The sequence below is a fragment of the Microtus oregoni genome, unplaced genomic scaffold, assembly GCF_018167655.1.
Source record: "Microtus oregoni isolate MIOR12 unplaced genomic scaffold, Mior012 000056F_ref0000123, whole genome shotgun sequence".
Lineage (NCBI taxonomy): Eukaryota > Metazoa > Chordata > Mammalia > Rodentia > Cricetidae > Microtus > Microtus oregoni.
Window position 1 is genome coordinate 8,676,938 of NW_024543832.1, and position 13,986 is coordinate 8,690,923.

Consider the following 13,986-nt stretch of genomic DNA (forward strand, 5'->3'; position numbering starts at 1 on the left):
AGATGCTGGAACCTTCCAGTCTATCCCTCCTCCCCCTCTTCAACTACAGCTACGTTAGACACGTGAAAGAAGTCCTCAGGCTGAAGGGCTGAGTCCGTCACACGGGCTGTCGAGTCCTTTCCTATCTTACCCATCTGTAGCTGTGCTCTTTCTCTTGTCCAGGAGAGCATGAAACCTGCACAGAAACCTAGGCAGAAAGCTGGATTGCTAGGTTTCTGTGGCAGTTTCTAGGGAAATTCTTATGAAGAGAGCAGGAGAATAGAACAGATAAAAACTCGAGGCGCCATTCGGGGGATATAGGAAACTCTTTAGGTCTAGGTTGTTTTTTTGAAGGCTGCGTTTGAGCCTACCCAGGTCTCCTCCTCCCTCTTGGCTTCTCCTTCTTTCCAACAGACCTGCCAAGTGGGGATGAAAGGGGCATTGATGCTTCTTGGGGAGGGGGGCTGTGGGTGGTGAGGGTAGTTCCCAGGCAGGGGGGAGGGCAATTTGGGGGTCTTGGGGAGGGCAGTTTTTGCTGGTGTTGCCGTTGGCAGCTCCAGTTCCATTGGACATTGTTTTCAACTGGCCTGGCGCCCAGCCCCCAAAACGGCAAGTCTGGAACTGGGCTGAAGGGGGATGGGGTAGGCTTGATCCTGGGAGCAGGGGTGCGAGAATGAGGACTTGTGGAGAAACTCAATCTAGCTGCCTAACACAACTTTCTCCCCACAGCCACATCAACTATTCCACTCCAGCAAGCCTTCCTTTGAAGATCACAAGGAGGGTGTGTCTCAGATGTGAATCTTGTGAAAGCCTAGGATAGGATGATAACCCCACCTAGACATAAGAGTCGGCCCAGGAGCCAGCAGCTCAGGAGACATCTGCAACGGGGCACTGCCACTCAGCCTTTCTGAGCAGATCTAGCCCTCTTTTTCGGGGTTGGACTGGGAGGGGTTAGCGACTCAGCCACAGGGTCTCTTGGGTCTCAGCCCAGGACAGTGAGTCCTCCCCAAACCCTTACTCCACCCTTGCAGGGTTAGCTCCGCCCCCGCGCCTGTTTACACAGGAGTCAGAGCCCATGGGGGTCCCCAGCCCCTCCCCTACGGTCACTCCACCCCCCCCCTCCCCCGCGTTGGGGCCTTGACCCGGGAGTCGCCGTTGGCTACCAGATTCCCCCTCCTTCGTTCACCCTCTATTTATAGCGGCCCCCAGCATTTCCACCCCGCCCCCCTTGCTTGTTGTCCAACTTCTCACAGAGCGGCCAGAGAGCAGGCGACGGACTCGGCTGAGGAGGTACCAGCACCCCATGCGCTCGGAATTCTTGCGCCCTCGACGCCCTGTCCCCAGACACGCTGGCACCACTGCCCCTACCTGCCCAGGGACCGGGTCTGAGCGGTGACCCTCGCCGCCCACCTCCCCTTTTCCTTGACCTAGCTCTCTGCTTCCGGGCGGGCGGAGCTGAAATCGTGGGACTTGGGCACTTTGGGTTGGCCTCCCCTCTCTATCGTCGCCGCCACTCAATCTGGGGGTCTGGGAAGAGAGCCAAAAGCGAGCCTGGCAGAGCCAGGTCACAGTAGGGGGCGCCGCTGAGGTGGGCGTGGGGGTCATTTGGAGGCTTAAGGGGTCCCTGCTCACACCCACTTCACGCGGCGGCTCGGGGTTGTGGGGAGCATCGGGAGGAGACCCTACGAGCATCCCCCACAGGGTGCTCCCTAGCCTTCCCCTCTCGCCCCTCCCCGAGCGGCATTGGCGAGGTACCGGGGCGTGTTTATGGGGGTCGGGGCGGATCTGTAGGGAGATGGCCCAGGGGCGGACTCGGGGCGGGTCTGTGAGGAGCCGAAGCTAGGGCGGACCTAAGTCAAAGGCAAGTGAAGGTGGCAGCGTCCGCGGCGGCTGGAGCAGGTAGGGGGAGGGGCGAGCGCGCCGCCGCTGGGCTGGGAAGGCGCGGGCCGGGAGGGTGGGCATTGTGGTCCTGGTGCACCGGCTGCGCTCCGGGGAAGGGACTGGCCTAGAGAGACGCTCCGCTGCTGCGCACAAAGGCGGAGGCGCTACAAAGTGCAGGATGTGTTTGGGGCGCTCTTGAGATGGTGTCCAGGTCCTGGGTGCTACGTGTCGGCCGTGCGAGAGTGTTGGTCCTGACGAGGGCCAGCTGCCAGGGACTCATAGGGCCAGGTTTCGGGTTCAGGGAGCGGCCAGTCACAGGTCCTACCCATCCTTTCCCGGCTGGCACATGCAGTCGGGGAAGTCGAGAGGTTACGGGGACCGCCCTATTCCCCCCTTGGCTTTCTCCACTGGACCTCCAGTTAGATTGGGTGGAGGAGAGAGACGAAGGCATGACTTGTTTGTTTTTAAATGGTGGAGGAAAACGTCATTCTGAACTACTTACATATCAACTAAGAGCTGTCCAAACGGAGTAGTAGCCGACCCGACAAGGTCACATGGTAGTGGCAGTGGGGTAGGACCCAAAGGTTCTGACACAGTCATGCTCTGTCCCCATGTCACTGCTCCCTTCTCTCTGTACCCTGCCTGTGTTGCCCCGCAGGCCCCTCCAGCTTGTATTGATCGACGCCTAGAGAGGACGTGTTCTCTGGACTCAGTGGAGATTAGGGAGGGTTAGTGACCCTGGGAGTCTGGGTCTTGGCTGTGGCGGTATGTCCCTAAAAGACCGAAGTCTGTCTCCCATGTCATTCACCTTCGTGTGTTTTCTCAGACCCCAGAGTCAGGACTAAGAACCCTGACCTCTAGCCTCACCGCACCCAACCAATAGGAGCTCAGTAAATTGACCCCACCCATCCCAAGCTCCAGGCTTCTTTCTTTGCAAGTCTGTATGGGTGCTCGACGACTCTCCGGACCTTCCAGTGTTGATGTATGCTCCTTTACTTGTACTTGGAAGGGAAGGGTTTTGAGCCGCCAGAGAAAGTGAGGCGTTGGTTGGATTGGATATCTGTGTCCTCTGTTGACCCCTTCCACTTGGCCATTGCCTTAGTCATTTTTAGCCCCTCAAGATGCTGGCATTGGAGCTACAGTTGAAGGTCATAGTCAATTGTGAACTCTCACTATCCTATCCCTTGGTACACTTAGAGTGTGCCCAGTCAGTGAGCTACAGCAGGGGGTGTGGGTGGCCCCTAAATATAGCTTAAGAAATTGGAACCACATTGCTTCCCCACCCTGGTGTTTCCCTGCAGGAAAGAAGAGGGTGTTGTGGAACATTCAAGAGGGAGGTGTGACTGTTAGAGAGGAAGGGGCAGCAACGGGGCTGGCGGTCCAGAGGGACCGCTATCCTGATGCTGTCATCCTTTGCAGCTCTCCTCAGTACCCTGGAAGCGGTGTATTGACCTGGGCTGAGAGTAGAGGAGTGAGGTTGAGCAGCCTCCAGGCTTATTTGTTGTCTTTCTTTCTTCCTACCTTTCTCTCTCTCTCTCTCTCTTTCTCTCTCTCTCTCTCCCTCTCCCTCTCTCCTCTCTCTCCCCCTTCCTTCCCTCCCTCCCTGCCTCCCTTCCTTCCTTGTTTTTTTTTTTTGAGACAGAATTTCCCTGCATAGCCCTGAAACTCACTCTGTAAACAAGGCTAGTCTTGATTGCACAGAGATTCACCTGCCTCTGCCTTCCGAGTGGTGGGATTAAAGATGTGCACCATCACTGCCTGGCTGGTTTATTGTTTTCTTATCCCACCAGGCCACCATGGCAGAACTGCAGGAGGTGCAGATCACTGAGGAGAAGCCACTGTTGCCAGGACAAACGCCTGAAACTGCCAAGGTTAATGGTGACTTTTTGGCTTCCCTGCCACACAGTCCCATACTCTGACAAATCCCCCTTGCCTCCCGGTTTCCCTAGCTCCATGGCTATCATTCAAATGCACATCCCTCCTTTACCCTTCTCTTCCCATCTGTTGTCCTAGACTCTGCAAAAGGGAGCCCAAACCTTGTCTCGTCACTAACCTCAATCCTCTCCTGTCTTGTTCTTGTCAACCTTTCTGTGTTTGGTCTCTGTTGGTCTCTCTGTACCTACCTCTTTGTGTCTCTCTCTGCTTGTCACTCTGTGGTTGTGTGTCTCTGTCTGTGTGTGTCTCTCCAGGAGGCCGAATTAGCCGCCCGAATCCTCCTGGACCAGGGACAGGTAACTGGACAGTGCCGGGTGGGAGGCTGTGCTCTTCTCTCCCCGATACTGAGAGGGTCCCAGTCTGGCTCTTTGCACTTTTTCCCCACCTTCCTCTTCTCTTCCCTTTTTTCTCTCTTTAGAATTCCTTAATCTCCAGGCTGTCATTATTTCCTGCCCTCCAACCCAGATCTGCTGTCAGCCTTTTCCTAAAAACCCATTGATCCTGTTCTTAACCAATCAATCGTGTCTTCTTTTGGCCTTTCCCCTTTTGAAAACCTTCGGTGTGTGTTCTCCCTGATGGTGACCTTTCTTTCTACAGACTCACTCTGTGGAGACGCCTTATGGCTCCGTCACCTTTACCGTGTATGGCACCCCAAAACCCAAACGCCCAGCCATCTTCACCTACCATGACGTAGGACTCAACTGTAAGACATTCGTTTCTTCTCCTTGCTGGAAAGAGGAGGGGAGGGAAACCCCAGCGTGTCTGGGGGCCGTCCTCAGTATGATGCATCAGAGAGGATTTCTCCTCCTGCTTAGCTGGCGTCAGAGCAAGAGGAGGGAATGTGAATTGTGGATGCATTTTCCTTCTGATTTTGTTGTTGCGGGGAATGTGGATTCTTTCTAGATAAATCTTGCTTCCAGCCACTGTTTCAGTTCGGAGATATGCAAGAAATCATCCAGAACTTCGTGCGGGTTCATGTGGATGCCCCTGGAATGGAAGAAGGGGCTCCTGTGTTCCCTTTGGGGTAAGACTTAGTTCCTTACCCCTCTGCATAAGCAGGTGCATGGGGTGTGCTAGAGAGGACGGGTGCTGGTGAACAGGAGTTCACTGCACTAGAGAGGAAGGGAGCGAGGGAGGCAGAGAGAGCTCTGGCAGAGGATGGGGAGGCACATGGGGCCGACTGGTAACATCAACATTCTTTCCTTCCTAGGTACCAGTACCCGTCCCTGGACCAGCTTGCAGATATGATTCCTTGCATCCTGCAGTACTTAAAGTGAGAGCCCCCTTGGAGTCCTTCGAACCAGTGTTCTTTACAGCGGAAGGAGGCCCTTAGAATGTGGCTACCATAGTTCCTGGGCTGACTTTGGTCTCAATATATTCTTCTTCTTCCGTGTTTTCCACCTTGGTTGTTAGGGGGAAGGGCGGGGGCTTGGAATATTGACTGGAACTATCAGAGCAGTCTCACTCCTGAGGGAGAGGAAGAGTGAAAGGGTTTGTACTGGGCCCCGTCTAGGCTTGGGGGCAGCTTCTCTGATCTGGGAGTTAGGTAAGGAGAGGTTCAGATGATCTCATCCCCGAGGAACTAGATAGACCCGTCTTGGTCCCCATTCCTGTCTTCCTAGTCACATTTGGTACACTGGGTGTCAGGTGTTAGTGGGTTGGAAGATCAGCCTCACAAGGGCCCTCCGGCCTGCAGAGGAAGGTGCTGAAGAGGAAGGGTGTTCGCTCTCTCTCAGATTTATTTATTTTTATTTTATGTGTATGAGTGTTTGCCTCCTACATGTCTGTATGAGTACCCACATGACTGGTGCTCACAGGGGCCAGAAAAGGGCATTGGAATTCCTGGAACTTGAGTTATAGATTCTTGTGAGCCACCATGTAGGTGCTGGAAATCCAGTCTGGGTCCTATGCAAGAGCAGCAAGTGCTCTTGACTGCTGAGCCATCTTGCTGGCCCGATTCCTGGGCTCCTTGGCTTAGCATTTCCTGGACACCCTGGCTCTCAGTAACTCTGGATTACTTCCTTGCCCGTCTTCTCCATTCTTTCTGTTCACTGATATCACACCTGTTCAATATTTGGCTTTAAGGTCCTTAGTTCTTGTTGCTCAGGAACCAGGGCTCAGAACAAGTTTGAACTTGTTGATTGAGAATGAATGAGCTGTGTGTGTAGGAAGAGATGTATGTTTCTTTTCACGACACTAGTTCTCCGAGAGGAAGCTGAGCATAGACTTCAGGGAGCTACACTAAGCACAGGAGTTCTTGGGGCCCCAAAAGAAAGGCCTTTGTTGTCCTTTTTTTGTGGCTGTGACCTCGGGGAGGATGGTGAGGAGTTTGAAGAGACCGGGCTGTGGCAAGTTTGGGCTGCCAGAGTCTATGACCCATACGTTTCTCTTTCACAGTTTCTCTACGATAGTTGGAGTTGGTGTTGGAGCTGGAGCCTACATCCTCTCACGATATGCTGTAAGACTGGGGGTGGCGGCATCCCATGGTAGACAGACTACTGTAGGCACGGTGCACATCCCTGAATTCCAGCCTTTTGGAAGGAAATAGGGATCAGGGGAGAGAGCAGGAGTGGCTGCTCCTGATCTTGCTGTCTTCCCTCAGTTGACCCACCCGGACACAGTCGAAGGGCTCGTTCTCATCAACATTGATCCCAATGCCAAGGGCTGGATGGATTGGGCAGCCCACAAGGTTTGGAGAGGCTTGCGATCTGGTATCCAGGGTGGGGACACTACCAGTGGTAACCGAACAGGTTCAGACTTTCAAGGAGGGTGTGAGGGGCACAGAGACGAAGCTGAGTTGCTTTGCCTGGTCTCTTTCCCCACAACATCTTGAACTTGTTCACCTGCCCTTGCAGCTGACCGGCCTTACCTCTTCCATTCCGGAGATGATCCTTGGGCATCTGTTCAGCCAGGTAAGTGGCCGTGGAAGGCAGAAGTAAAAGTGACCAGCCGGGACTTGAACGCTTTGGGGTGACTTCCTTAGTTGGGATAGGATCTGGGGTGTGGAGATAATTTAGTCATTGTTGACTTCCTTTTCTAACCCTGCTTTACCTCTTCTGTGCTTCAGGAAGAGCTTTCTGGAAATTCTGAATTGATACAAAAGTATAGAAATATCATCACTCATGCACCTAACCTGGAGAACATTGAACTGTATTGGAACAGTTACAACAAGTGAGTGAGCTGTGGAGAGGACATGGAACTGGAGAGAGGGTTCCCTGTGCAGTGTGCAGGGCAGGCAGGGTTCCATGTGCAGTGTGCAGGGCAGGCAGGGTTCCCTGTGCAGCGTGTGGGATGGGCAGAGTTCTGTGTGCAGTGTGCAGGGCAGGCAGGGTTCTGTGTTCAGCGTGCAGGGCAGGCAGGGTTCCACGTTCAGCGTGCAGGGCAGGCAGGGTTCCACGTGCAGCGTGCAGGGCAGGCAGGGTTCCATGTGCAGCGTGCAGGGCAGGCAGGGTTCCATGTGCAGTGTGCAGGGCAGGCAGGGTTCCATGTGCAGCGTGCAGGGCAGGCAGGGTTCCGTGTGCAGCGCGCAGGGTGTCAGATTCCCTCGAACAGGTGTGAGCTGCCGTGTGGATGCTGGGAATTGAATCTGGGTCTCCTGTAAGGGCAGCCAGTGCTCTTAGCCACTGAGCCACCTCTCCAGCCCCGTATTTCTCATTCTTGTGCCCTTCCTCACCCTTAGGTGCCTCTGGCCGGAGATCTAGGGCACAAATGATTATTGGTGGGGTGGGGTGCTTTTGGCATGTCCCTGCCATCTTCTGTGGTCTCCCCTCGTAGATGCTAAGCAGGTACTCTACCAGCAAGCTGCAACCCCAGCTCCTGGTGTTAACTTTTCATCACTAACAGTTGGCTATAAAAAGGGGAGCTAGCTTCCTGTGGAGGAGGTAGCTTATCTAGATAGACAACATTGCCTGTCAAAAACAACTTCTCTTTGAACCCTCTCCAGCCGCCGAGACCTGAACTTTGAGCGAGGTGGCGAGATGACCCTCAAGTAAGACTTTGGCAGATACCGCTTTGCCCTGTCCCTGGACTGTCCCTTGGTACCAGCACCCCTAACCCTTGAGGAGAACTTACCTGCCTCTAACTCCATTCTGTGCAGCAGGCTGCCTCCCTTTGGGCCTGCCCCTTTGGGTGCTCTTGCTGAGTCAACAGGAGAAAGGCGGCTGTGGGAAGTGGTGTGTGAGGAAGGGCAGGGCTCACTGCCTCCCCCCGACCCTGTGCCTCTAGGTGCCCTGTAATGCTGGTGGTCGGAGACCAGGCGCCCCACGAAGATGCTGTGGTCAGTAGCAACTTTCAGGGCAGTGAGGGAATGTTGCAGTCAGAAGTGGATCTTGCCAAGGGGCAAACTCTGGGACTGGAGGAGCAACTTTAGGAAGTTTTATTTTTGTTAAGACACAATTGGAGCTGGGTGGTGGTGGCGCCTGCCTTTAATCCCAGCACTTGGGAGGCAGAAGCAGGTGGGTCTCTGTGAGTTTGAGGCCAGCCTGGTCTACAAAGTGAGTTCCAGGACAGCCAGAGCTACACACTGAAACCCTGTCTTGAAAAACCAAAAGAAAAAAAATTATTGGGTAGGGGGCCGACAAAGAAATGGAAAAGAACAGGGTCCCTCAGAGGAGAAGGGCTGTGCGGAGGGCAGCTCATTCCTTCTGCCCCTACTTATTCCAGGTGGAATGTAACTCCAAGCTGGACCCCACACAGACCTCCTTCCTCAAGGTCAGTAGTCCTCCAAGCCTGTCCAGGACCACACATACTCCAGATTCCAGTGTCTAAGCCTTGCGGGTTCATTGTGGGTCAGGAGAGCAGAACAAAGGGACTAATCGAGGGAGCTGGTAGGACAGGGCCCCTTTCCCTCTGCCTGGATCATCTCATGCAGCCCTGTGTCCTTTCCTGAGCAGATGGCTGACTCTGGAGGCCAGCCACAGCTGACGCAGGTGAGTGTCCTACCACCCATGGGATGGGGAAGTGGGATTTATCAGTGTCCTTCATCTGTGCTCTGTCACTGGGCTTTCCTGGTGTCGATCCCTATCTCTCTGACTGTCCCCTTCCCTTGTGATATGCCCACAGCCAGGCAAGCTGACTGAGGCTTTCAAGTACTTCCTGCAGGGCATGGGCTACAGTGAGTACTGGGGCAGAGGGGTGAGGGCGGACCTGTTTGAGGCTGACTCTCGAACTCCCCGTCTCTCAGTCGATGGCTGGCTCATCGTTCTGTTTCCACAGTGGCCTCATCCTGCATGACTCGCCTGTCTCGGTCTCGTACAGCTTCACTGACCAGTGCGGCCTCCATTGATGGCAGCAGGTCCCGTTCCCGCACCCTGTCACAGAGCAGCGAGTCTGGGACTCTGCCATCTGCACCCCCGGGGCACACCATGGAGGTCTCCTGTTGAATGACCCTCGTGGCCCTGGTGTGGAACCCAGCCTCACCTCCCATAGCGCTAACCCGGGAGGTGTAGTGGGGCGTTGGGCCAGAGTAAGAAGGAAGATGGGCAGATCATGCAGAGAGACGACTTTGATCTTTAATTGCTACCCTAACCTTGACCTTTAACCTGTGATTTCCTCTAGCTCCTAAGAGAGATGTCCTAATATCTCTTAGAGATCCAGGCCCCTAAATTATCCCCTTTCCCATGTTGGTGTTGAGAAGTCTCGTGTCTTCTCTCCCTGACCCAGGTGTCTGTAGGTGAGGAATCAGAAGCTGTTACAGCTGCCGTGGGGCCCCCATCACTCCCTCTCTGTATCCCGTGTTTGCAAGGGTAGAGAGTTGTGCGTGCGTGTGTGTGTGTGTGTGTGTGTGTGTGTGTGTAAGGGTGGGAGATGGGTGCTCCATTCCCCAAAGCTGGCAGTGGCTTTGCCTTGACTCTTCAGGCCTTTGAAGGCAATGGGCTTAAGTGATTGTCTTTTGGGGGAGGCTTGCTGGTGTGCCAGTGGTTCTTAAAATGTGATGGAAATATCCAGCACGTAAAAAGGAAGTAAGAATGGGAAATGGTGGGCATGAAGAATAGTGGTGGAAGGATGGGAGGTGGGGCAGCAGAGTGGGCCTGGCATGTGGCTGCACTAACTTCCGTAGCTATCAGTGCACACCTAGGGGAGAGAGCTCAGGCCAGACTGCTTGGGGCTTGGCATCAGGCTGGGAAGGGCTGCCGCGGCTCTGACCGTACTGTTGTGTGTAGAGCGTGACCTCCTGTCTCCCAAAACTTCTGTGGTGACAATAAACTCTAGAGGAAACTGAGTACCGTTATTAACCTGGTCTGGATGTGCCTGCATCCCGCCCCTTCCCTGCCCCCTCGTTGCTCCCCTCCAAGTGCTATAACCCGGAGGTGGTTTGTGCAGTCTGTGAGCATGGGATCTGAGAAACATGGTATTGCTCTTTCTATTAACAATGTGTATAAGCTTGGAAAAGAGAACTGGTGTAGATTTCAGGGAACTTGCTTATCATTTGTGGGTCCTCGAGGAAGACTAGGACTTCAGAGATGTCATCAATATCGTGTTCTTCAAGAAAGCTGACTGGGGGCTGGAGAGATGGCTCAGAGGTTAAGAGCATTGCCTCCTCTTCCAAAGGTCCTGAGTTCAATTCCCAGCAACCACATGGTGGCTCACAACCATCTGTAATGGGGTCTGGTGCCCTCTTCTGGCCTTCAGGCATACACACAGACAGGATATTATATACATAATAAATAAATAAATAAATATTAAAAGAAAGAAAGAGAGCTGACTGAAGGGCTGGGAAAATGGCTCAGTGGTTAGGAGCACTAGCTACTCTTCGGGGGACCTGGGTTCAATTCCTAGCCCATATGGCAGCTCACTGCTAGCATACTTATAGTTTCAGGGGATCCAACACCCTCTTTTACCCTCCAAGGGCTCTAGGCATCTGGAAGTCTCAAGAAGGTCACAGCAAAACGGAAGTCCCTTTGAGGATTTTATTCACTGGTGGAATGGGAGGGGGGAAGGATCTGGGAGTTAAACTATGTGGCTCACTGCCTGGCCAGGCTAACCAATCAGTGGGCAGCAGTGTCAATTGGGACCGAGTGCTGGGAGAATTTTCTTTCTGAGGGTTTAGAACCAAGCAATGGAACTAGCCCCTTCTCAAGAGGTTCCAATGACAAACCGAATTGCACTCTGGGAAACCAATTAAAGAGATTGTGGGCAGGCACACTGGAAGGTCTGCATCTCATAAAGGTGATGATTCTCCATTGCTGTTCAGGTGGAACTCGCTCCTAGTCTTCCCAAGCTGTATACTCTTGTTCCTCTCCGAGTCCACGGCCTCAGAGATGGGTGGGAGGAGTGGTAGTGGGGTTCAGTGACCTGCGTCCTTCCTTTGTGTCAACAAGCCTAGCTATGAAGATCTTTTGCAGACAGACATGACGATGGTGGCTATTTAATTTAGAGGGTTGTGCTAGACGACACCCAGTCTCAAAAAGTGAGGTGCAGAGCCGGGTGGTGGTGGCGCATGCCTTTAATCCCAGCACTCTGGAGGCAGAGACAGGAGGATCTCTGTGAGTTTGAGGCCAGCCCGGTCTACAAGAGCTAGTTCCGGGACAGGCACCAAAAATAGAGAAACCCTGTCTCGAGAAAAGAAAAAAAATAGGTGTAGAGCGATGGAGGGATATGCTCAGTCTCCCTCTGGCCTCCACACATGGATGTACATACACGAACACTTAGGGCCACAGCACACACAGACACAAGTGAAAATGAGAAAGTACTTTATGGGAGTGTCAGAAGGAACAATGTGGATAGAATATTATGGGGTTGTTAAAGTTTGCTTCGTGGAAACCTTAATTGTACTATTTCCTCCATAGCACTGAGTGGCAGACTGAGCCCTGTGGCATCAAGGGCTACATTCAGGCGTGGTAGTGAGACAGGCTTATGGCCTCGATGCTGGTGTTTCTTTCCTTTCCTTTCTTTTCTTGTGCTGGGGATTGAACCCAGGACCTTGTACATGCTAGGCCCTACCACTGAGCTCTGGCCCTAGTCCTAACCCCATCTAGACGCAGGCCAGTGCCAGAAGAGGGTGTTAGTGGGTTAGTTAGCTGTCGGGTGGATGTTGGGTCAGGCAACAAACACTGCTAAAATGCCAAACTGAAGAAAAACAGAGTATCGCTATAGCCACTGGTGGCAAAACTGAGGAGAAAGCTAAGAACTGGGGTTTCCACCAGTCTCTGCTGGTGTAGCTGCTGTTGTTATTATGGAAGGGAAGACAAACTTTGCTTAGAATCTGCCTACAGAGGTCATATTGTTAGCAGAGTCTTTGAATACAACTATAGATGTTTCTGGAGGGACTGGGGGTGGGGAGGGCATTTGCTGTCCTAGATTGACTCCCTTTTTTTTTTTTTTTGGCCTGACATACTCTAGTTCACCCATGGAGACACAGTGCCTCCCTGTGGTCAGCAAATAACTTTACCTGGCCTAGGTTTCCCTGTCACTGTTCCTCATAGTTAACGCTGAGGCCGTCCTGAAATCAAGGCCTCGGGGGTGCAGTACAGTTTGACAGAAGCAGAGTAACAAACTCCCCGCTTACTTTCTCCTCTTCAGGATTAGGATCCTGTTTGAATCTTGTTTTATCCCCAAGGAATGTCAGTGTACCCCAGATAATCAGAAGAAAGGAGCGAAAAAGAGCCCTACAGTCTGGTGGCGCACACCTTTAATCCCAGCACTCGGGAGGCAGAGGCAGGCGGATCTCTGTGTTCAAGGCCAGCCTGGTCTATAAGAGCTAGTTCCAGGAAGCCAGGGCTGTTACACAGAAAAATCTTGTCTCGAATAACCAAAAAACAAAACAAAATGAAACAAAAAAAACGCAAACATGATCAGGGGAAATGATGTGGGAGACATCACTTTAAAAATAGATTTAGGAGGAACTGGAAAAGACGAGTGATTTCTGACCTGAGGCTCGGGGTTGGTGGGGAAATGTGGTGCCCAGAGCAACGCAGCTTACATTTACCAGACCTCTCTGCCATCAGACTCTAATGATGAGTTAGTAGAAAATGTAGGGCACACTTTGTACTTGACATTCAAGGGCAAGTCACCAAAACCGCAAACCAGACATTTATCCTATAGCCAGGATTTTGTGAGCATCCCCACAGACTGCCGCTGAGGCACAATCCGTCCTGCCTCTCCTTTGCTAGTGGCACTGGGATACCCTCAGATCACCAGGGAACTAGAAGGCGTCCACTCACATCCTGTACCACTAAGTTCTGACAGCTGTTCATTGTACCGAAGAACAAGAGACCATCTCCTGTTGTGAGTGACGAGACACTCCAGAACTTCAGGGAAGGATGGAGGCCCAGGCTACCCCAGCAGAGTGAGTCTAGGGCTTTAGCTCACCCCCTCTTACTGTGGCACTGGGGAGCAAACCCAAACCCTCATGGACACTGAGAGACCGATGGCCTGCAGTGCCCCAGGAAATTCTTTGAACTTCTGCTTTCTTTTGTGTTCTTCACAAGTTCTCTTCTTGTGACTGCAACACTAAACCAAACTAAACCTATCCCCCAGCCGCAAAGCTGAGCAGAGGCAGGACATCTCCCAGAAAGTTTTTACTTCAGAAGACAGCAGCGGCATGTTGGTAGCAGAAATAGGAAGCTGGCTCTCTGCAGGAGGTCGGCCAGAGGAAGCCTAATTCTTGAGTTCTCTTCCTAGGTATATACAAAATACACGAAGAAGTGACTGTGAGAAATGGGGACAGTGACGGGTATGGGCTAAAGTTTCTAGAAAGAAGTTCACACGTTTGACCTTCTCCCAGGGTGATGGACTGACTGGCCAGAACTTAAATGATTGTGGAGAAGCTGGGATGCTGCAGGTCTGGTGCTGAATGGCAGTGTATTTTGACTGTCTTTAGTCCCCTAGATAGCCATTCACACTTCGCCTTTGTGTCTGGCTTAACATCTTTCTGACCATCCGGTAAAATCTTTTAGGATGAATTAATAGATCACTTTCATTAACCCTGAAAACTAAGACTCATCAGACAGCACTCTAGGCCTGTGATGGTTTGCTGTATTACTTTGTCCTGTTGCTATAGAAACGAATGATGGTGAATGCTGGGCGTGGCTTTGCACACCTTTAATCCAGTATTTAGAAGGCAGAGGAGGGTGGATCTCTTGGAGTTTGAGTCCAGCCTGGTCTACATAGTGAGTTCCAGGCTAGCAAAGGCTACATAGAGAGTCTCTGACTAAAGACGAACAAAAACTAATCCAAACCAAAACATCAACA

At 52.5% G+C, this 13,986-nt stretch overlaps 1 protein-coding gene across 8 annotated transcripts; it reads left to right on the top strand.

Moving 5' to 3' along the window:
* The first annotated feature begins 1,144 nt into the window (after positions 1-1,144).
* Positions 1,145-10,011, top strand: Ndrg2 (NDRG family member 2). Of its 8 annotated transcripts, none has more exons than XM_041638846.1 (16): positions 1,145-1,269; positions 3,651-3,731; positions 4,050-4,091; positions 4,393-4,498; positions 4,699-4,819; positions 5,006-5,068; positions 6,193-6,253; positions 6,398-6,484; positions 6,651-6,707; positions 6,863-6,966; positions 7,739-7,783; positions 8,020-8,071; positions 8,458-8,505; positions 8,688-8,723; positions 8,857-8,908; positions 9,010-10,011. In XM_041638846.1, exons 2-16 carry the CDS (start codon positions 3,657-3,659, stop codon positions 9,174-9,176), a joined length of 1,116 nt encoding a protein of 371 aa, XP_041494780.1. In that variant the 5' UTR covers positions 1,145-1,269; positions 3,651-3,656; the 3' UTR covers positions 9,177-10,011. The 8 variants fall into 8 exon arrangements, with proteins under 8 accessions (XP_041494780.1, XP_041494781.1, XP_041494778.1 ...); XM_041638848.1 differs by lacking the exon at positions 1,145-1,269 and adding an exon at positions 1,710-1,730; XM_041638840.1 differs by lacking the exon at positions 1,145-1,269 and adding an exon at positions 1,802-1,878.
* The last annotated feature ends 3,975 nt before the right edge of the window (positions 10,012-13,986 follow it).